Source organism: Malaclemys terrapin, chromosome 5 (assembly GCF_027887155.1).
Source record: "Malaclemys terrapin pileata isolate rMalTer1 chromosome 5, rMalTer1.hap1, whole genome shotgun sequence".
Taxonomy (NCBI): domain Eukaryota; kingdom Metazoa; phylum Chordata; order Testudines; family Emydidae; genus Malaclemys; species Malaclemys terrapin.
The window spans coordinates 73,332,972-73,355,075 of record NC_071509.1 but is presented as its reverse complement, the minus strand read 5'-3'; the positions used below and the strand labels follow the sequence as shown (position 1 = coordinate 73,355,075).

Genomic DNA, 22,104 nt, shown 5'->3' with positions numbered 1-22,104 from the left:
CAAGGTGTTATGGTATACTTGACATGGCTGGACAGAATTGTGAGGCGGGTATAATACATTCAGTTAACATAACTTCCCAACACTTATATTAATACTGTGCTTAACATACAGTATATGTATTGACTAACAAGAACAATTTATTCTCTCATGTCCAGATTAGCCAATATGTAGTTAACAAAAGATGTGTGCCAGCTGAAAATTCTTCATTTCACACCATGGGGTAAAAAATAAGATAGAAGACTATCTGTTGACATCCACCTCTTGTGGATGTTTGGCGTTAACCATTTTCCACTTTCTCCTCAATGATGTTGCTTTCAGAAGATCAGCCTCCTAGAGAACAAGCAGTGCACTACTTCTTCTGTAACCATGATAAGAATGTATTCAAAAATAGACCCTGTATTAAACATATTCCAACTGAAAACACTGTTCTTGGAAAAGAAAATCAGCAGAATGTTATGACACAATGAAATAAATTGAGGATGGGAAGTTTGATTTGATTGTTTTAAAGTATGTAGGGTTTTTTGTTAATTTAAAGTATGTTTGTCACATTTCAGGAGCTGCAAAACTCCACAGCATCTGAAGGACAGGTTGTTGTACTAGAGTGCAGAGTCAGGGGAGCTCCTCCCTTGCACGTCGAGTGGTTTCGACAGGATGTTGAAATCCAAGATTCTCCAGATTTCAGAATTCTCCAGAAAAGTAAGAAATAGCCCTTTGGCTAGCCCAATAATATTCATGTATTCTCAAGAAAGCACCATGGAATTAGCCTCAGTCAGTCAAAGCAGTCACTTTCCACCATAAGGATTGAGTTCTGGATAAAGGGAAAACCTCTTATCCACTTATGTGGGTAATAGTAATACAGACCAAGTAAATTAATTCCAGAAGAACTATTATAGGCAGGTGATATGAATGTCATCCTTGATTTTTCCTGCCAGTATCATCTGCATAGATACTGTACTTGCCTGTAGTATTTCTATACAGAACTTCTATTATTTTTATTAATGTAACCTCTTTCTAATACATTTTTCTTGTTTATTTTCTCCTTGGATAATGTGATATCCAGAGCCCCGGTCTGCAGCTGAACCTGGTAAGAATCATATGAAAAAATAATCTTTTGATTCACTAGCTCTTTGTGTTTGCATTGAAGCCATAAATAGAACAATATTTCTGGAGCACATTGGTAATATGAAACCCCCTTAAAGACAATCTATTCTTTTATCACAGGCTTCATATTCTGCACTGTGCTTTACATCCATTCCTGTATTCGTTAAACAGTAAATTCCATTCAGACCAATATCGAGCTCCCCACTGACAAAACCTTTAAACTATCTTTATTCTCAGAAAATGAGCAACTTGCAAGCTAATGAGGAAAAACAATCCCCACAAAATTCCATCACCCAAATTCTACTTGCATAGTTTTGTAACACCAGACCACTAAATGCTGGTTTCCTCAGTCTGGCTTCTCAGATGCAAGCTGTCCTAAATGTAAGCAGAGCTGGCTCAAAATAAGCACCTTTAGTTCTAGTGAGCCTTTCCAGTTTATTCACAGGGTATGACTCTTGGAACTCAGCAGGCATAAAAATGGTCTGTCCATTTGCACGTTTCTCTCTACCTCCTTATTTCACTCTTCACACGTTGTGTTATGGACTTTTTTGGACTATCAGCTGGAAGTTGTAGGAATTGGAACATATGTTCTCCCATGCCATACCATTTTTATGTTTGTGCAAGAAATCACTAAAATCACCAGCATGGCACCATCTAGCTCCAGTTCTGTGAGACTGAAAGAAAATGGCTTCTTCTGAAGCAATTGTTTAGGCTTTTGCATAGATTGCTTGGCAAATGTCCTATAAGAGCACTGCAGCCAACCCTCCTCCTCTCCCTTTCTCCAGAGATTAAGTCAAGGGAAAAACTAGTTAGTAGGAACTACTGGGGCTAAATACTACCACTACTGTCCCAACATTGTATTCTCTGGCTCAAACTACAGAATGTAGCATTACTTGCTGCCAGTGAGAACTCTTGCTATGACTAGAGTTGCTCCAGCCACTGTAATGTAATACACTTGGCTGACTGGCAGGGAACTGGCCCTGCAGCACGTAAGTGGCAGATAGCAGAGACAACAAGGAGTCTGGTGGCACCTTAAAGACTAACAGATTTATTTGGGCAGAGGAGGCACAGAGCAAGGTTATTTCTGTTCATTATCACATAAGCAGAGTATAGGGCTGTTTTCATATGCTGCCTGTGCTCCTACTTTCCCAGATCAAACAACAAATGGGGGAGGGGATGCCTCTTAGCTTGGTGGTAGAGGATGACAAGTAGCAAGGTAAAGGGCTCTTAGCCTGGGGCTGGTTTTCTGCACATGGAGGGTTGTGTGTGAATGTGGGGTGTTCTGAGCCTTGGGGTAAGAGACAGGAGGTGGCTCAGAACTAATAAATAAACAAGCATTCAGATGTGGAGAAGTTAAGGCAGAAGAAAAGAATTTCTGCCTGAGACATAGGTGTTGTGTAGGATGTTTCTGAACTGATAGGGACTTGGTTAGAGGAGCCTAGGGGCTTTGAGATGCTGCACTGGCGGGCATGGGGTGAATTGGCGGGATTCAATACGGGGGAACGGTGTCAGCTGGGGATTTGGGTAGGTGAATTGGTGGTGTGCATATGAGGGATCTAGGGTAAAATCTAGGTTGAAGAGGAAGGGTTTGGAACTAAGAAAAAACAGTGAAGAGCTAATATGGATAACTATGATCTTCCACCATGTCTTTTATGAAACTGAGCTGGAAGAGAGAAGGAGGATGCTCCTTTTTTCACCTCACTTCTCCACCAACCTCCCTTATCCCCCCAGCAAAACACTTGCCTATTGTGCCCCCAGACACAGTGCCTCAGTTTTGGACCTTGAAAATATTGATTAGCAGAGGATGTGGAGAGATGGGTGTGCAGATTGCTGCATGCAATCCCATTACTTATTTTGGGCATCAGTTGTCATGGGAATAAATACAAAACTTGCATATGTGCCTATTTTTTTTATAATGCAACTGCCCCACCTGGTTTACTGAGGCCTGAAATGTGAGATGTGCTAGGTAACAACCTTAAAAGAAAGTTGAAAACAGTATATTTGCTCAAACTGGCCTCTCACAAGGTTTAACAGTGAGTCCAGGTATTAACTATGGGGTTTGGGTTATAATTATACACTAGTCTATATTTGTTAAGGATGTCAATTACAGTACAATCCAATTTTTCTGAAGTGTTTCAGAGACCTCTGAAGCCTTTGGATATGCAGGAGAGTAACATATGGTATGCATTGCCATTGTGGGCTGTAATTGACTGTTGGTTAACTAGGAGTTTGGTTATATGGTGGTCAGATAAATTGGGCTAAAGAAGGAGATATTCAAAAGTAACTAAGGGATTTTATGCTAAAGCTGCACAAATAACTGACTATTTGATTTGTGTGCAGGTCCAAAAAATTGAAAAAGAAAATTGTTCCAGGTTGACCCAAAATGAAAATGTTTAGTAATTTTTGGCAAACCAATATGTAGAGAAAAATTTCATTTTGTGTTAACGAAAATGTTTGTCAGTGCCAAACAAAACATTTTATTTTGATTCTGTTTTTTTTTTAATTTACAAATTTTTTTTAATAAAATTGAGAGAAATTCCAAAATAAAATGTTTTTCCAAAACGTGGAAATGTTTTTAGTTTCAGAAATGCTGAAACTGTTTTGACATTTCCAAATTTTTTAACCAAAATTATTTGCCAAAGTCTACCTGAATTTGTTTTAGCCAATCAAAGACTGCATTTTGGGATGAAAAAAGATTTTGCATAAAATATTTAGCCCCGCTGTGTTTAGGATCCCAGATTCCGTTGAAAGTCAATGGGAGCTGTATTCCTAAATTTCTGTGGCACTACTGAAAACTTCCCCCACGCTATGTCTTGTTGTAGCAAAATGACTACTCAAGTTATTGTTTTTTAAATGTTATAAAACAAAGCAGATCAGTGTGATAAGTTCCTTTGAAAAAATTGAAATTAGTATTCTTTGAAAATAAGGACTGTTTCAAATTCTGTTTCTAGATTTAATACACTTGGTGTTCTGAGAGAAGCCCTTGGCATATCTATATCAATAGTATCAGCAGTGCTCCCACAAGTGATTGTCCATATACACATTCCTCTGATGTGTGCATGTGCTTCATATACTAGAGGTGGGAGTCTTTTTGACCAGCAGTATCCATAAGGCATGCATGTGCTATTCAATCCTTGTGCTCCACTGCAAGGGCATGTAAAGGAGAGATGTGCTTGCTGCTGTTCCGTTCCTCTCATGGTTTAGAGATAGAGCCCAACAGTCCAAGAAACTGCCAGCCCCTTCTTGTAGTTTTAGCTAATAGGTTTATATTATAGTTTGGTTGCCTGTTGCAATCTTTAGTTCTTAGAGCTCACCCGGGTAGCCTGGTGTCATCTGATTTGCTGGGATTAAAACACTGCCCTTCATGGGAGGGAACTATCCCAGCTTCAAACAAACACTTGAAGTCCCTCTGTTTTCTCGGAGAATCACTTATTCCTGGTAAATGCGTAATATGCAGGTCCTTCAGCTCCCAAGCTAGAAAGGACAGGGAGGGCTGCCGTTAGGTCTTCCTAATGATCAAGTCAATGAGACCCACTTCTGAACCAGGCTCACTAGATTCCAATGTACAGGGATCTTCCAAGCCTGCGTATAAATGCAAACTCTTGGCCTTCAAGAGCTCCGACTCAAATTGCAAACATGACAATAGCGTTGTCCTTAGACTGCAGGGAGCTAGAAGAACTCGGGGCAGGTCGCTCAACAGAGTTTCCTCTAAGAGGAAAACCTCACCGTGGCACTGAATGTTGTCTGAGACTTTGCAACCCAAAAGGGTTCCCACTGAAGCTCACTCTCAAGACTGTTCAAACCATATGGCACTGAAGCATCTGGCACCAAAATCCAGATGGTCAGGAAAGAGTATAGCACCAACCATGGCACTGCCTACTTCAGTGGTCCAGGCACTGACTCTTTTGGCACTGGAATCAAGCCAATCAGGACAGTTCACCATCACGGTGGCAGAAATTGCCATAATGTCCTGACAAAACCAGTTCCCGTGCACCTGAACATGCCACCCTGCCTGGCACTATTTAGATACTGGCACCAGTGGACCTGCAGATTCACCCAGAACCACAGTCGTCCCTGCTGTTGTCTTCCACACAATGATCTATCTTGTAGTTTGATCCCTAAATCTCTGAGGGCAAATCTCATGGATCCAAGTTATACATTCTTCTGGGATTCCTCTTTGGAATTGAAGGACAAGGAAATTCTACTTCAGCAACAGAGTTACTTACCCAGCCTGTCTCCACAGCCCTCAACAACTTGTAGAGGCAAAACAATGAATGATGCAATCTGAAGCTGGTATTGCATCATACATGATATGAATTGCATCATGTTATTCCTAGAAGTCATGGATGATGCAATCATAACGAAGCTTACATCGCTCTGCTGAACAAATTGCCCTATATCAGCTCTAGAAATCATACAGTGTCGTGCTCTCTTATTTCTCAGTGTTTGATTTTGCAAAGGGACACATTTCTGTTTAGCCAAAGTGAGCAGAGATGCCTCGTACTTGTGTGAACAGTGCAGATAACTACTGCTATGTTTGTGGTGATGTGACTTTTGCATCACAAGAGCATAGTATAACCACTATGGTTAAGAAAACCTATCACCTTTATTTTGGCTGCAAAATTGGAGATCAGGACAAGAGGTGGGCCCCACACATATACTGCAACACTTGTGCAACAAATCTTCGCCAGTGGTTGAACAGGAAAAGGAAATCTATGCCTTTTGCAGTGCCAATGATTTGGAGAGAGCCAACAGATCATACCAGCAATTGTTAATTCTGCGTGGTGCCTCCAGTTGGGAAAGGTGTGTCAAAGAAGAAAAAGTGGACTGTGCATTATCCAAACATTCCATCAGCTATATGCCCAGTACTCCACGGAGAAGGACTGCCGGTTCCTGATGCACCAGAATCATTCTCACTTGAGTCAGACGAGGAAGAGGAAGAGGATGAAACTTCTGGTCCTGAACCATCAATGTCACAGGACCCACATTTTCTCCCATCCTCCTCCTCTGAACCACATCTCATAACACAAGGAGAACTGAATGACCTTGTCAGGGATTTGGAACTACCCAAGAGTAAGGCAGAGCTGTTGGGCTCCAGACTACAGCAGTGGAATCTCCTGGCAGGTGATGTTAGGGTTTCCATGTTCCGTGACCGTCAAAAGGATCTTGTCCCATTCTTCTTCATGGAAGGTGATCTTGTAGCCTGCAACAACATCAATGGTGTGATGGCAGCCCACAACATCGTTCACGATCCAGATGAGTGGAGGCTGTTCATTGATTCATCGAAGATGAGTCTTAAAGCTGTTTGACTGCATAATGGCAATGTTTTGCCATCAATTCCAGTTGGTCATGCAGTCCATATGAAAGAAACTTCTGACAACATGAAACAACTTTTGAGGTGCATAAACTATGACCAACATCAATGGCAGTTTTGTGGCGATTTGAAGGTTGTTGCTCTCTTGCTTGGTCTGCAGACTGGATACACAAAGTACTGCTGTTTTCTCTGCGAATGGGATAGTCGTGCAAGAGATTCCCACTACATCAAGAAAGATTGGCCACTTCGACAGTCATTGGAGCCTGGGAGGAAAAGTGTTCAGCATCCACCACTTGTTGAATCAAGGAAGATTTTGTTACCACCTTTACACATCAAGCTGGGTCTGATGAAGAACTTTGTCAAGGCCATTGACAAAACACAAGCAGCTTTCAAGTACCTCCGTGGAAAATTTCCAAGGTTAAGTGAAGCTAAGATAAAGGAAGGTGTCTTTGTTGGTCCTCAGATTCGTGAACTTCTTCGAGATGATGCATTTGATCATGCACTGCGTGGCAAGGAAAAGACGGCATGGAAAGCCTTCCAGTTAGTGGCAATAAATGTTCTCGGAAACAACAAGGCAGACAACTACAGGTTGTTAGTGGAAAACCTCCTCAAGGCATACAAAAGCCTTGGTTGCAACATGTCACTAAAGATACATTTTTTGCACACTCATCTAGATTTTTTTCCACCAAACTGCGGAGCAGTGAGCGATGAGTACGGCGAGCGATTTCACCAGGACATTGCAACAATGGAGAAACGCTATCTGGGCAAATGGAACCCATCAATGCTTGCAGACTATTGCTGGACAGTGACAAGAGATGCTCCATTTAATGAATACAAGAGACAAGCCAAGAAGCGCCGAGTAGACACTGAATAGGACTAAACTATGTACAGAATAGTTTTTTGCCTTTTGTTTCATAATAAATTTTATTTATATAACCCTTTTGCTGATTTTTAAAGTGTTACATAAACAGGACGGGTGAAATATTATCATGTAAAGCAACCATAAACACATGAAAAGACCTAGGTTTACAATTTATGATAAAAACTCTACTATCTACACAATATACATAGACATAAAATGTAAAATCTTAAATATCTTCGAAACAGTAGCCAATCAGTTGTTTTAATTGTCATATTTGAATTCAGAACATCAAAATACAAAATAAATAGCACATTTTATCTCTGAAGCAGACGACTTCTCAAAAATTGTAGACCAGTGCAACCTGCCAGCACCAGTCATTCTTTCCTCCTCATCCCCTGATGAGGTCTTAGTGCCACCCACCCCCACAAATGGACAACTATAAGGGTTTCCAACACACATTAAAGAGGGTGGCAGAGACCATCCAAATCCATATGGCAAAGGACATAAATTGGTGCACATACATCAAGCCTCTGCAGTGAGGAAGTCAGCCTTCCCAATTAACGAGACCATCATAGATCCAGCCAGAAACTTGTGGCAGACACCTGCTTCTGTACCACTACATCCCCCAGCACAGATAAAAAGTATCAGTTGCCTACCTATGGGTGTGGAATTCTTTAACATGCATCATGCTCCATCTTCTTTTGTAATTGCTGTGGTAAACAAAGAGGCAAAACAATTCTGATCCACACCAAATGAAAAAGAGCTAAAGAAACTAGATTTCCTTGGCCAGAAAGCCTACTCCTCAGCAATCCTACAGTTCTGTGTAGCCAGTTATGAGGTCCTATTAGCCAGATATAATTTCTGCATACAAGAAAGACTGCTTGCTTCACAGACAACCTTCTGAGTGACAGTCACAAAGACTATGTGCTGTTAGATAATGCAGTCTAGCTTCTAGCCAGAAGAGTCTCAAGCAGCACTGGATGCAGTAGATATGGCTGCCAGCTCAATGGCAATAGCTGTTGTCATATATCTGGCATCATGGAGAAGTCCAAACAGTGGTGGAGGACTTACCTTTAAAAGCAGTCATATTGCTCAGCTCTAAAACTGACTTGGCCCCTGATAGTCCCCACTGAAAGACTCATGAGACACCTTCTTTTCCTTCAGAGTACATACAAGTTCTTAAGGGGAAACAAATGAAACAGAAGTATCCCTTATGGAGACCAATCCAGTACTCTTTTACCACCAAAGGTCTTCAGAACAACCCAGGAAACCACAGCATCGCCATAGGAGAAGACAACTCACTGTTCCACCACAAATTTCCCAATCTTCTCAGTTCCAGAAGCATTCATTTTGATGGGATGGTCAAGAGATGTGTCCTTCCTCCATCAGCTCCAGAAATTTATGACCTCCCCTTCAGAAAACTGTTAGCTCACTTCAGGCATACTGGGTCTCTTACCAATATGTATACAATAACGCATGACTATTCCATCAAGTTTTCTACAGTGCCTACCCCTAACCTCCTTCCTTGTCTCTTTTCAGAGACCCTTCTCACAAGGATCTACTATGTCACAAGATCCTCCTGCCCCTCTCTCAGAGCAATAGAAGGGTTCCTTACAGGGAAGGTTTCCTTAGCAACAGTTTCCTAATCCTGAAGAAAGAGAGGCTGGCAACCCATCCTAGACTTGCAGAACACCAATACCTTTATTCACAAATTAAAAATCCAGATGGTCACCCTAGCATCAATAATCATGACACCGAAGTCACGAGACTGATTTGCATCTCTCAAATTCAGTATGTATACTTTCACATTTCCATCATTTTGCCCCACAGGAAGTACCTGAGATTTACAGTGGTACAGGACCACTAGCAATACCAGATGGTACTCCACAGCACCAAGGGTATTCACCAAGTGCTATCACTAGCAACAGTTTACTTGAGACAAAACATCAACATGTATCTTTACCTAGACAATTGGCTGTTATGGGGGAAATTGCCTCTTCAGACCCCCAAAGCCATCTCCATCACACTCCATCTTTTCAGGAGGTGAGGCTTGAAAGTCAGCAAAGAAACTGAGCTTAACCACAGTCCAAAGGAATGAATTCATTGGCACAGTCCTGGACTCTGCCACCTCCTGTTCCTCAAGACAGGTTTGAGAATCTGTCTTCCCTTTCTTTTTCAGCTAGAAAGAAATCCAAATACCAATGTAAAGTAATGCCTGGCCCTCCTAGGCTACATAGGCTCCTGAACATTCACTACTCCACATGCCAGACTTCACCTCTGATGCTTGCAGGATTGGCCGAAGTTTGGTTACACAATCTCCAAACATCACTTGGACAAGCCTGCCTCCATCCCACCCTTGATCCTATTCTCACTGAAATGGTGGAAGGACCCATCAAATGCAGGCAGAAGGTCCCGTTCAGAGTACCTGTATCTTCCACAACAGTAGTCGTGGATGCTTCCTTACAGAGATGTGGTGCTTGTACAGATGAACTAACAACATAGGGCCTATGGTACCTGAGAAAGCAAAGAATGCACATCAATCTCCTAGAGTCGTACAGAAGGCCTGTGAGTTTTTTCTCTCCCTAGTATAAGGACACTTGGTCCAAATAATGACTGACAACATAACAATCGTGTTTTACATCAACAAACAAGATGTGACCAGATGTTCCTCACTTTGCCAGGAAGCAGTCAGACTCTGGAATTGGTACATCAACCATTGAATATACCTACCGGCAATATGCTTACTTGGACTGCAGAGTGAACAATGTCAACAGACGCTTTCTCCCAAATCATGAGTGGGAAATCAAAGAGAGGATATTCGCAGACATCATCACAACCTTTTTGCCAATCTATGCAAATGCAGCTGTCCAATTCTGCTCAAAAGGAGGACAAAGTCAGGGACCTATAGTGGACACATTCCTGGTACCATGATCAGGAGTTCTGATGTATGCTTACTCTTCAACTTCATTAATTCCCAAAGTGCTCCACAAATTCAAACAGGGCTTGACCAAGCTAATCCTCTTAGCTCCAGCATGGCCCAGACACTTCTTGTTAACAGATCTAGTGAACTCTCAGTAGCTCAACACAGGACCTTATGTCTGCTGCCTGATCTGTTATCTCAGAACCAGGGTCAGATCCAACACCCAAATATACCACTCCTGCACCTCATATGGAGGCCGGATGGATGTTGTCAGTAGAGCAGGCTTGGTCCTCTCCAGTTAGAGAAGTTCTGATAAGCAGTAGAAAAGAATCAATGAGACAAACTTATCTTTCAAATTGGACAGCATTTTCTCATTGGGGTAATCAGAAATAATTGATTCCACATCACTCCTCAATCCTTCAGATTCTTGACTACTTGAACTCAAAACAAGAACCTGTGTTTCAGCTCTGTCAAGGTACATTCAGCGTCAGAGTCAACCTACCATCTACCAGTAGAGGACTATAAAGTCTTTTGTCATATGTCAGTGGTGAGATTCCTGAAAGGCCTAGTTAAAGAATCCCCACCTATCAAAGAACCAATTCCTCCTTGGACTTGAACCTAGAGCTTGCAACCCTCATGGGACCATCTTTCAATCCAATGGCCTCCTCTTCCCTGCTGCACCTGTCAATGAAAATGGCATTTTTGATAGTGTTAACTTCAGCTGGAAGAGGAGAGATTCAGCTGCTAATGACTGTTTACAGTACTCCACCCGGATAGAGTAGGAATGAGGACACATCATAAATTCCTTCCCAAAGTAGTGGCAGATTTCCATCTCAATCAGCCAATACACTTACCAGTATTCTTTCCAAAATCTCACACATCCAAATTAGAGGCAACACTGCATGTGTTGGATGTGAGGAGAACCATGGCCTACTTACTACCTAAATAGAATGAAACGTTTTAGAACATCTCCTAGACTGTTTGTATTATGGAAAGGATGTAAGGGTCAATAATGTCATCTCACAAACTATCTGACTGGATTTCTGGTTGCATTAAATATGCTATGAGGTGGTCAAGGTAGACTCACCATCCATGATCAGAACTTACTCCATCTGAGAGCAAGCTATTGTGGGGAAATAGAACAGGGGGGCCTTCTTTTTAATAGCCAGAGCTGTGGATCTGAAGGCCCCAAAATAAACCCTCCAACAGAGATCTGTTATGCTAACTATCCTTACACAAAGCAGTACAGGCCAGGGCCCAGGCCAGGGCCTGAACTAGACTAGACTGCACAATTCCCTGCCAAACTCGGTCAAGGGTCATGACCAGAGGAGGGGGGGGGACAAGGAGGGAAAGAATTAAAAAAAAGCCCCAGCAGCAGCACTAATGAAATATGTTCATGACTAATGAAATATAATAACCACTTGTGTAAAGCAATAGGTAACTTTAGCTAAATGCAATTTCTTAACTCATGCAGCTTCTCCTTTGGGTGATCTGTGACCCACTCCGTGATTCCAGCTAGCTGCAAAAATAGCCAATCATAGATCCTCTTTAGGTGTCCCATGGAAACCCCCCCCCCAATCTTTAACCAAAAGACCCCGGAAAATAACAGGTGTCTTGAGAAATGTACCCAAACTGGTGCCAAGTACCACCCCGGGGGAAAACCACCAAGTGCCCCTCTACCCAAATAAACACCCACTTCTTGGAAATTAATGAGGAAGGTACTGGGGGGGAGGGGGGACTGACCCCAACCCTAATTTCTTAACTCTCGGTTTAAGGGAGAGACTGACCCCAACCCTAGTTTCTTAATTCATGACGTATTGTTTGTACTTTGCTTGCAGTTTAATGAAATAAAAACCCGCCTGCGAGCGGCCCTCGGTGTGTCAGTTTTCGGACTGTACCCCAATGCACTGGTATATGTGTCAATAAACTGGCCTCAGGCTTGAGTCTTTGAACTAAAATCACTGCGTGGGTGTCTTTGACCACAACACTATATCAGCCCACATCACTGTGAAACTTACCCATATCAGACATTTGAAAGGCTGCTACTTGGGTGTCAATGCACACATTCATGACACTGTGCCTTTAACAGAAGCCTTCCATAATTGTTTTAACTACTTCCAGCTCCTACCTTCGTAATATAATAGTTGTTTGGGAGTCACCATCAGTGGAATGTGCACATGGACAATCACTTGAAGTAGAAAGGAAAGTTACTTACATTTACAGAAACTGGAGTTTTTCAAGATGTATTGTCTGTATGCACATTTCACATCCCACCCTTGCATCCGTTCTTCAGAGTCCTATCGTAAGAGATTCTGTAGTGAGAAGGAACTGAAAGGGGGTGGTCGTCCTTTGCTCTTATATGCCCTCACAGCAGAGCACAAGAACTGAAAAGTGCATGCACTCCTTTTAGGTACTGCTGGCCAAAAAGACTCCAATCTCTAGCACATGAGGTGCATGCCACACCATCAGTGGAATGTGCAAACTATAACACATCTCAAAGAACTCCAGTTACTGTACATGATAAGTAGCTTCCCTTTTCTCTACCACCAAGTCATCTGCTTTGTATCTCCTAAATGTAGCTTTTATTCACTCACCCCATCAGCACATCTCAAGGTTTCTGAAGCAAGTAAAACTTAAAGCAAAGTTTTCTAGGAGGTCTACAGCTCACCAACAAATCTCCCTTTTGCTTTTTTCACATCCAGTTAAAATTGTCAGAATTAACTCTCATTGATGTGATAGTCTCTGCATATTTTAGTAATTTTAACCACTCATTGAAGATGAATAGTGCTACATGAGCTAATTATCTTCTATTTAAGAGACTGTGTGATCTACTGGATAAGACAGACACTGGACTGGGACTCAAGAGAACTGGGTCAACTCCTGTCTCTGCCTTTAGTTGCTGAGTGAGCCTGTGAAAGTCATTACCCTTCCCTGGTCCTCCGTATCCCTATCTGTAAAATGGGGATAATGATACTCATTTCCTTTGTAAAGTGCTCTACAAGAGCTAGGTGGTGGTGGCATTACTAATAGCTAAAATATAAGTAGAGTACAACTGAAAGGAAGTTAATACTGTAATAATTAAAAATAAATACTGATTTACTGTCATTATTATTTTAAAACTACTACCTATACAAAGATGGGGAAATAGTAGGAGAGATTCTGACTCAAGAGACGGTCTCTTCCCCAGCTCTCTGGAATGTACTACACCATCACTTTGAAGGTGCAGAATGGTCTCATTTCTGTGTCTGGCCAGCTTTATTCATGGAATACCCTCCCATTGGTGTCCATGTGAGATTCTCTGCATGTACCATTGTTGAACTAGCTTTTTCTGGTTTCTACTATTCCCAGTGATATTCCACATAGTGGGTCCGATTCTGCACCAACTGAAGTTATGATAAAGCTTCCACTGGTTTCAGCAGTGCAGCATCAAACACTATATGTGTATAGGGAATATGACTCAAATTAGCAGAATCTGTCCAAATAGGGAGAACTTTAACTTTGCCTGTTGTGTGAGGAGCAGAATTTGAGAGTTGAGGAGCCTTACTGCATTTTTTACAATGAGCAGCTGAATTGATTCCAGAAATATAGTGGAGCCTTCTTGTTGCTTTGTGTTTCAATGCAGATTCTAGAAAACCAGATTAAACCAATACCTGTGAAAGAAATGGCTCATAAGCAAGCAAATTTCAACTGCTGCTGAATGCAGGCAGTGAGAACATGCACAAGAACTGAGTAAAGTGTGAGGAAGCTGACAAACTATGAAAACTTGTGTTAGTATGTGGGGTACTCAAAAATTTGAGGTGGATGCAGTTTCAGCAATTTATTGAAATATTTTGAAGCTACACATATCCTATGTGTTATATAGCTAGTGTTCGACTGTGACTAAAAACCTTACAATGCAAATTCAGTGAGTCCTAGATGTTTATAGGTCAATAATAATGAAATAGGAGCAGAGATCTCCATAAATTCATACAGCTGAGAGACTGTGAAACAGGTTTTTCTTGTCACTGTTCTGTTCTATCTGCCTAATGTGTTTTACACTCCTTTCTCTGTCTAGACGGAAATCAGGCTGCATCACAAATCTCTTCAGACTGTTTTGTGAATTAATAACTAGTCAGATTACTTAGGGCCAACATCACAGTTTGTCAAATTACCTGCTCTGTACTTCTTTCTTTGACATTTTGACTTTATGCTGATTGAATCCTTCAAAGAACAGTCTGCTTGGGGATAAAAAAAAAAGCCCATAGAGTCATTTGCCAGCTGTTGATGCTTTGGTCATTACTCAGCTGTCTGGAGCCAGCCACAAACTGTATTGAATTACTGTAAGACAATTGTCTAAAGGCATGTAAGAAGAAAACTATATAAAATAATTTTTCTTACATTTCCAGAAAATTGCTGCACATAAAATCTTTCAAAGTACAATGCTGCATAATTTGACCAAAAACCTCTGAGAAGATAGACATCACTTATCTTGGATCATGCATTCTAGGGTTCATGTTTTGCTACAGTAGCCCAAGGGTGCATGATAAGAAATAGCCCTGTACAACATTTCCAAATATGGCTGCATTAAGTTTGAAACTGAAAAGGTAATGCAAATGTAACAGTACTGCCCCAAAATTCAGCCTTTTCTTTCTGATAGTTGGTGAAACTTAAAATACAACCAGTTCTCAGTAAATAAGTATACACATTATAGGGCAGATCCCAGCTGGAGTAGCTCCACCCAAGTTGAAAGAGCTATCTCAATTTACACCAGCTAAGGTTCTGGCTCTTCACTATGTAAAAGAAAAGAGAACATGTGGTCAACAGCATCTAAATTCAGAGGGGTAACTCAACATTCAGAAATGAAAGGTAAATGTAAAATAAACTAAAGCTATCACTAGATTAGAGAGAGAAACTATAATTGGATTAGAGATAATAGAAGCCCAGCTTTCCCTGCTACTCTGATCCACCTCCCTAGTTACACTACCTCAGTTTTCTTCTGTCAGCTGTCCTCTGCTACCCCAGTATATCTGCAGTATTTTGTATTCTGTCCTTGTCCTTATTATACTGCTCAGGCTGTGCTGGCATGTTGTTGCTTCCCAGTCCCAGGTTAGCTCACTAGTTCTTAGGGACTTTATAATTGGAAATACGTGTTACCCTATTACCATGTTTTTATAGTCAATTACAAGTTATGCTGCAATACAGGCTCTGACACACACATATATATTTAGTTGTATAACAAATGTACAGCTCTCTATTTATTTTCAGAATGTTCTCAACTCTTTGTGAAATCCAAAAATGTAAGATTCTTCCATCCCCATGCACATTAGGCATAATGGAGTTACTCTCTGCATAGGTAGAGACAGTGGCAAAATAGGAGAGAGAAATCTTACAACAAATTGTCTTCTCCTCACCCAAAAACTGATCATCGCAAGAGCATTGGTGGCTAATTCCTAGGGGGTGACTTTTTTTCGATGCTGCCACCAAAAAAAAACCCCTTATTTTGTCTTGATTAAAATATTCATGAATTAAGTTGTTTCCAGGGGTAGTTTGGCAGAGGATGCTTGGCATGGTTAAAACATATTGTCCTAGCTGGTAAAGAGCCCAACACCACTAAGAATCTGTTTTCTCAGTTTTCTCACAATGAACAGCTGTTTTCTCATTCTGGTGCTCATAAGGTATCAGGTCCCTAAACTATACCATTTTGCTAACCATCACACCTCTCCTCAGTTAAGTTCTGACCAAATATTTTGTGGCTCCTATCCTATGAACTATCTCCAGAGTTAGTCAGTGCTGCATGTCTTCTGAAATCTTAACACTGCATCTTTCAACTGGTGTAAAACTTTAATCTCTAATTTTAGAGCCCATGAGAATACAGGCTGAAATCACTCTGGAACTGCTGTGTAGGTGGGAGTGAGGTGCAGCAATAGTGATCAGAATTCCCTACATAAAAGAGAAGGCATCAACTAACGTTTTCATTATTTTCATTACCAAATGTTCAGAGTTTTCACAAGACTGAGCTGATATTATCTATTGTTTTTATTTGAGGCTCCTCTTTGTCTCTGCTGGAACTCTATGGTTTCTCGTCACACTCAATTTAATTCTGTTCTACACTTACTTGTTCCTCCCTGCCTTCCAGACAGATTCCCAATTTACTAGAGGGGACCTGTTGAGTACATTGGTTTCTTAATCTGCGGTGGCTCAGGGCATAAAGAACCAAGACTAGAAATAGGAGACAGGTTTACATCTGACAGGTTTTTCACAGTGCAGAAAATGACCACTGTGCTTACCCACTCTTTTTTTTTTTTTTTAATGGCAAACTCTGTTGTGGCTTTGGAACTATGAAATCCATAGAGCTGTTGCTCTATACATTGCATCATGGCCAAAAACTCTTTGTTTCCCAGGATTACGTGTGCATCACAATGGAGGAAGCTGAAGATCAAAGTTGAAAATCAAAGCTGCAGATCAAAGAAAAGTGTCACCTTTCATGTGATGCGCACACACATTCTGGGAAGTAAATGCTCATCTCTGAAAACACTACATCAAGGAGAAATTAGTAAAAATGCTCCAGAACACTAAAAACAGAAATACCAACATGGACATGGGGAGAGCTTTGTTCCCTAAAGATCTAATAGAAAATATACTAATTGCAGACATAGTGGTGAGGGGTTTCTTAGCTACATTTAGTTCTCCCTTATGACGATTCTGTCTCACAAGCAATAAATGAAAAAAGATCAACCTGTGAAATACAACCCTTCTTGTTATCCAACTGACAAAATAATCAAGTGCTTGCTTGCCTCAGCATTTTACATGTTTCAGCGAACAAAATGCTTTTGTATTCATTTAGTCAAGTGTTAAATATGTTCAAGGCCTTGAGAACAGCATTTCAGAGCTGCCGTCTGGAACACATTTCTGTGATGAAATTATTTGTCAGATGATGATTGCTGGAAATAGAACAGACATTATTTACTTCAAATCACCAGATTTTATTTAACACAGCAACAGGGAAAGAAATAATTGCACAAGATCAGTATTTAAAACTTAACTAAATACACAGAGAACTAGCTATCCAGCTTCTATTATGGGAGTTATTTGCCTAATTCCTACATACAATGAACTTATATTTTACTCCAGTGTTTTATACAAATATTTGCTAATAAAATCTTTTGCAAGAATTCTTGGTGGGACAAAAACAGTCATGGTTTTGGGGAACAAATCCACTGACACCAATGGCAGTTTGCTTACCCCTCAAATATCTTTTAATTAGACAGATGCTCTTATTGGTTTTTGAAGCTACTGTGATCTAGCTTTGGTCAGTTTTCTCATGGTTTTGTCATAATGGAACATCAAAAATACACAATTCTATTTGACTGTCCAATCACCCAGCCCAGAAATAGTCAGTTTGTAAAATATAGTAATTACTGTTATCTTATACGAGATTTATTATTAATGCAATATAGTATTTGCAAATATTTTACTTAAATAGATAACATGTATCATGATAGAATACATAGTAAACTAAATCAATCCATTATTGAGAAGTAAATTCTCAGTGCTTCCCTTGTTAATCACTTTAAGAAATTGTATTGTTATATAAGCACTTACAGAAATAAAATAATTCTGCTAGATGGCTAGTATCTTTGTGTCTAGTAACACATGAGTGACAAATGTGGTGTTTGCCATTTTCATTTGTTATACCGAAATACTCAGTACTTGGAATTCTTCTGTTCTTTAACAGGAAACTAAGCAGCATGGTTTTCATATCAAATTCCATTCCAAGGGATTGTTACATCCTTCTGGATTCATGTGTAGTTAACAATATAGCACACAGTTACTTAGACTGTCCACTTCCTAAAACACACCAAGACTCGGAAAAGTCTGACCTCAGAAGTTCAAAACGAAGCTTGTGTTACCCATTACTTACCTGATAAGACCTTTCATGAGTCATTAATCTTCATCTGGGTAAGATAAAATCCAGCATGCAACAGTACAACCAGACACCTTTACTGCAATTACACAGAATGACTGTTCTGTGCTGCCAAAAAAAAAAAAGTGTTCTATTGTCTGGAAAAAAATAAAAATTCTATGCCAAACTTTTAATTAGTCATTCATTTTCAGCCTGTCTCCAACACAGGAAGTCTTTGGATACATGATAATTTTAAAAAGGAAAAATCATTTAATTTTGATTGAGACATTGGTTTGCTGCCCTCAATGAAACTTTAAGAATGACTCCCAAAGCTTCATTATTTAACCTAAGAGAAGGCTTTAGTAAATGACCCAGCCTTACTGCTCTTTTCCATACACTAATTCCCATATGAAATTCAATATTCTGCTGCTTTTTCCAACTCTGTGGGTTGTCAGTTGTAGTATTTGGTAATCAGATGAATATGCAGAGTTCTACATTAGAGTGTAAAATTGTTTCCTTTGAAGCAGGGTCTTTTCAAAATGTGGTATGTGTTTAATAGTCAGTGACCTGTGTGGAGGGATGGGGAGGTGTTATAAAATGGGTGTTATGAAATGAAGCTTTTAAGGCTGGGTCTACACTACAAATTTATGTTGGTATAACTCTGTCACTCACGGATGTGAAAAATCCACACCCCTGAGTGATGCAGTTATACCAACCTAATCCCCACTGTAGACAGCACTATGTCAACAGGAGAGCTTTTCCTGTTCACATAGCTACTGCCTCTCGTGGAGGTGGATTAATTGCACCGACAGGAGAAGCTCTCCCATTGGCGTAGTAATGTTTTCACTGAAGCACTACAGCTATACGGCTGCACCACCACAGCATTTTAAGTGTAGACCTGCCCCAATTGTCTTGAGCAGCCTTAGAATGAAACTATCCATGAGAACTGTGAAAAATCGGGATTATTTAAATCTGCTTCCAGAAACTATTTTAGAATTATTAGGGCTGTAGATTAATCGCAGTTAACTCACATGATTAACTTAAAAAAATTAATTGTGATTAATCACGTATTGTAATCTGCAAGCAAAAAAGCGTAGATATGACTTGGATTAGAGTATGCAACCTGTGTTTGCATATGGAAACTGGATAATTAGATTATTTGCATATGCAAAGGCAATTTGTGGACAAAAATCAGCTTTTGTGTACACAGATATGGGTGGGAAAAAACTTTGGATATAAAAAATGGTTAGATTTAGGCCCCTTTGAAAACCATAGATTTATTGAGCTATCTGTTTAGGATGTACAACCATTTTTAAAGCAATATACTTTGAGTGATTAGCGGTTGACCCTTAGCTGTCTGTCTCATAATGCACTGAAATATTTAAATGCACAATTCCATGTACAGCATCTTACGTAGTTGATCATTGGTTTGTACCTTTCTATTCATTTCTAGAAGAGATATGTACATTAGTAATTGCAGAGACTTTTCCTGAAGATGCAGGAACCTTCACATGCACAGCAACAAATGAATATGGGTCAGTGACAAGCAGTGCACAACTTACCGTCTGCTCAGGTATGTGTCAAAAGGACAGAAGAACTGCATATTGCTGTTCTTAGCTAGTCTAACGTATATGACATCTGGGCAGTTATCTGGCTACTTCCTTTGTAGAAAATAGTTGCTGCAAAACAGAGATTTTGTTTAGGCAACTTCTTGCTGCATCTCCTGTTCAATCTCTGTGTGAGTCTTCCCACGTCTTCCAGCACTGACTGATTACGTTCTGAGTCTGAAAGCTGTCCTTCGTGGAGATGAGGGAAGGCTATTGCATTTATCCTCAAAAGACATTTAAAAAGGAGCCATACGGACTCCTATAAATCTTTTCCAGAAATCCAGCTGCTAATAGAGAGGGTCAAGTACTATCAAGTAGCTGCAGTTGAATCAGAGTTGCCTCTTCATGCAGCAATGCAGACATGTGAACACTCTTTTAATGTGCTTAGTGAGCCTAAAAAAACACAGAGGAATAAAATAAACAAAAAGATATAATTTAAGCAGCCAAAGTGTTAATGAAAGGGATGATTATAAAGCAATATGAACATGGAAAAAGTAACATCACAAGGGAATTATGAAGAAAATATCAAGTAGAAATGGGATTGAATAAATAGAACCCTAAAGAATAAATAGCTGGAGTAAAATGTGTGAATGCCAGAAATCAAACCAGTCAAAAGGCTGTTATTTGTTTAGGTTAGATATTAGGAAAAGCTTTCTAACTATAAGGGTAGTTAAATTCTGGAATAGGGCTCCAAGGGAGGCAGTGGAATCCCCATCACTGGAGGTTTTTAAGAACAGGTTAGATAAATATCTGTCAGGGATTACTTGGTTCTGCCTCAGCACAGGGGGCTCAGCTGGATGACCTCTCGTCATTTCTATGATTCTGTGATTTATGTTCATTAAAATGTGCCTGTTACTCTCTTGATACAAGAAATAATTTTTTTTTAAGGAACTTAAGTTTAAGTCTATTGAAAAGTTCTCAGTACTAAAACCAGCAACCCACAGAAATGAATCCAGTCCCTACCATCTTTATTACCCACCTGTTAGAGCATGCTTCTTAGTGGGTCATGTAGGGAATTTTTTCTTGCAACTAAGTCAAATGACTGAGATGCTAGGAAACCTCAGTTCTATTTCCAGCTCTGTCACTGGTGTCCAGTGTGATCTTGGGCTAATCACCCACATTTTTGAGGCTAATGTGTCTCATCCATAGAGTGGGAAAAATATCTACCTAGTTGATGGATGAAGCTATATTACAAAGTGTGTTGCCATACTCCGATGGAACGCACCAAATGGAACAAAATTTTAGTTTTAGTTTCTTAATAATAATTTTTATTTATGCAAGATAGGTTTAGAAAAATAATGTAACCAAGTTTAGACAGATTCCTTAACATCAGAACTCTGAGGCTAGATGGCAGCAGAAGCAAAAAGAAAATAGATGAAATTATGCTGACAAAAATGAAAATAAAATCCTTATATTTTATGTAAAATTTAAAACAGAAATGCAGGCAGTTAAGTTTTGGAGTATACTAACCACTCACATGTATGTTGTTGAATATGTGCAGTGAATGCTAATAAAATTCCAACGCAGGCAATTCATTCAGGTGGCTGTCCTTGAATAACTGTAAATCATTCATTCGTAACTAGCAACTATTCCACCTGCATCATGGGTAGTTAGGAAATGAATAGTCAGTAGCATATCTAATTTGGCGTGAATATTTGTGAGAGCTTCAGAAAAAATATCCAGCTGGTGTAGCTATGATATATAACAAAAGTGAAGTGATCTCACCGTTAATGAACTAAAAGCACACTGTGCATATGTGTTGAAGTATCTGTTATGTAGTTTGAATATGACTTGTTGGACAGGGATTATCTTCCTTTTTGTTTTAGCCAACTCTGAAAGCTCTAGCCATGAGCTGTCAACAAGAGAATCCAACAGTGATGATTTCCAACATTTCCCACCTCCCCCTCCAGTTCTTGAGATTAGTTCTCTTGAGCTTCCTCCAAAGAAGCATACAGAGAGCCAACAGGTGAACAACACAGAATTTAGACCCAACATAGCAGCCATTCAGTTACAGCTCAACACTGCTGAGAAGAAAACCAATGGCATCCATCCCAGTCATGAAGCAAATGGAGTGATTAACAGCAAAGCTTGTAGTGATAAATCTGCCCCAGCTCCAGATGTCCTGCTTTCACCCACAAAGGAACCACCACCAGTCCTTGCCAAACCAAAGCTGTGAGTATTTCTGCATGGTTTTTATTCTTCCTTTCTAAATTGCTGGCTGTTGAAAGCAAACCTTCTGCCCTAGAACCATTGTGTGTTTAGACAAATAATGGCCAGAACTGTGACTATATCTTGATTAATGTGTCTTTCTCATTGATATGGATTAAATTCCAAGCAGCTGAATACAAGACGATCCATGTAGTTCATTTTAAAATCATACCAAATGAAAGGATATTACAACTTGGTATATTACGTTAA

At 40.1% G+C, this 22,104-nt stretch overlaps 1 protein-coding gene across 3 annotated transcripts in view; it reads left to right on the top strand.

The window, feature by feature from the left end:
• The window catches only part of PALLD (palladin, cytoskeletal associated protein), a 319,604-nt gene that overhangs the window by 128,363 nt on the left and 169,137 nt on the right, over positions 1–22,104 (top strand). For all 3 annotated transcript variants that reach the window (XM_054030227.1, XM_054030226.1, XM_054030228.1), the window contains exons 7-10: positions 555–696; positions 1,061–1,084; positions 19,533–19,652; positions 21,513–21,858. In XM_054030227.1, coding sequence (XP_053886202.1) covers positions 555–696; positions 1,061–1,084; positions 19,533–19,652; positions 21,513–21,858 — 632 coding nt within the window. The remainder of the gene's footprint in view (positions 1–554; positions 697–1,060; positions 1,085–19,532; positions 19,653–21,512; positions 21,859–22,104) is intronic.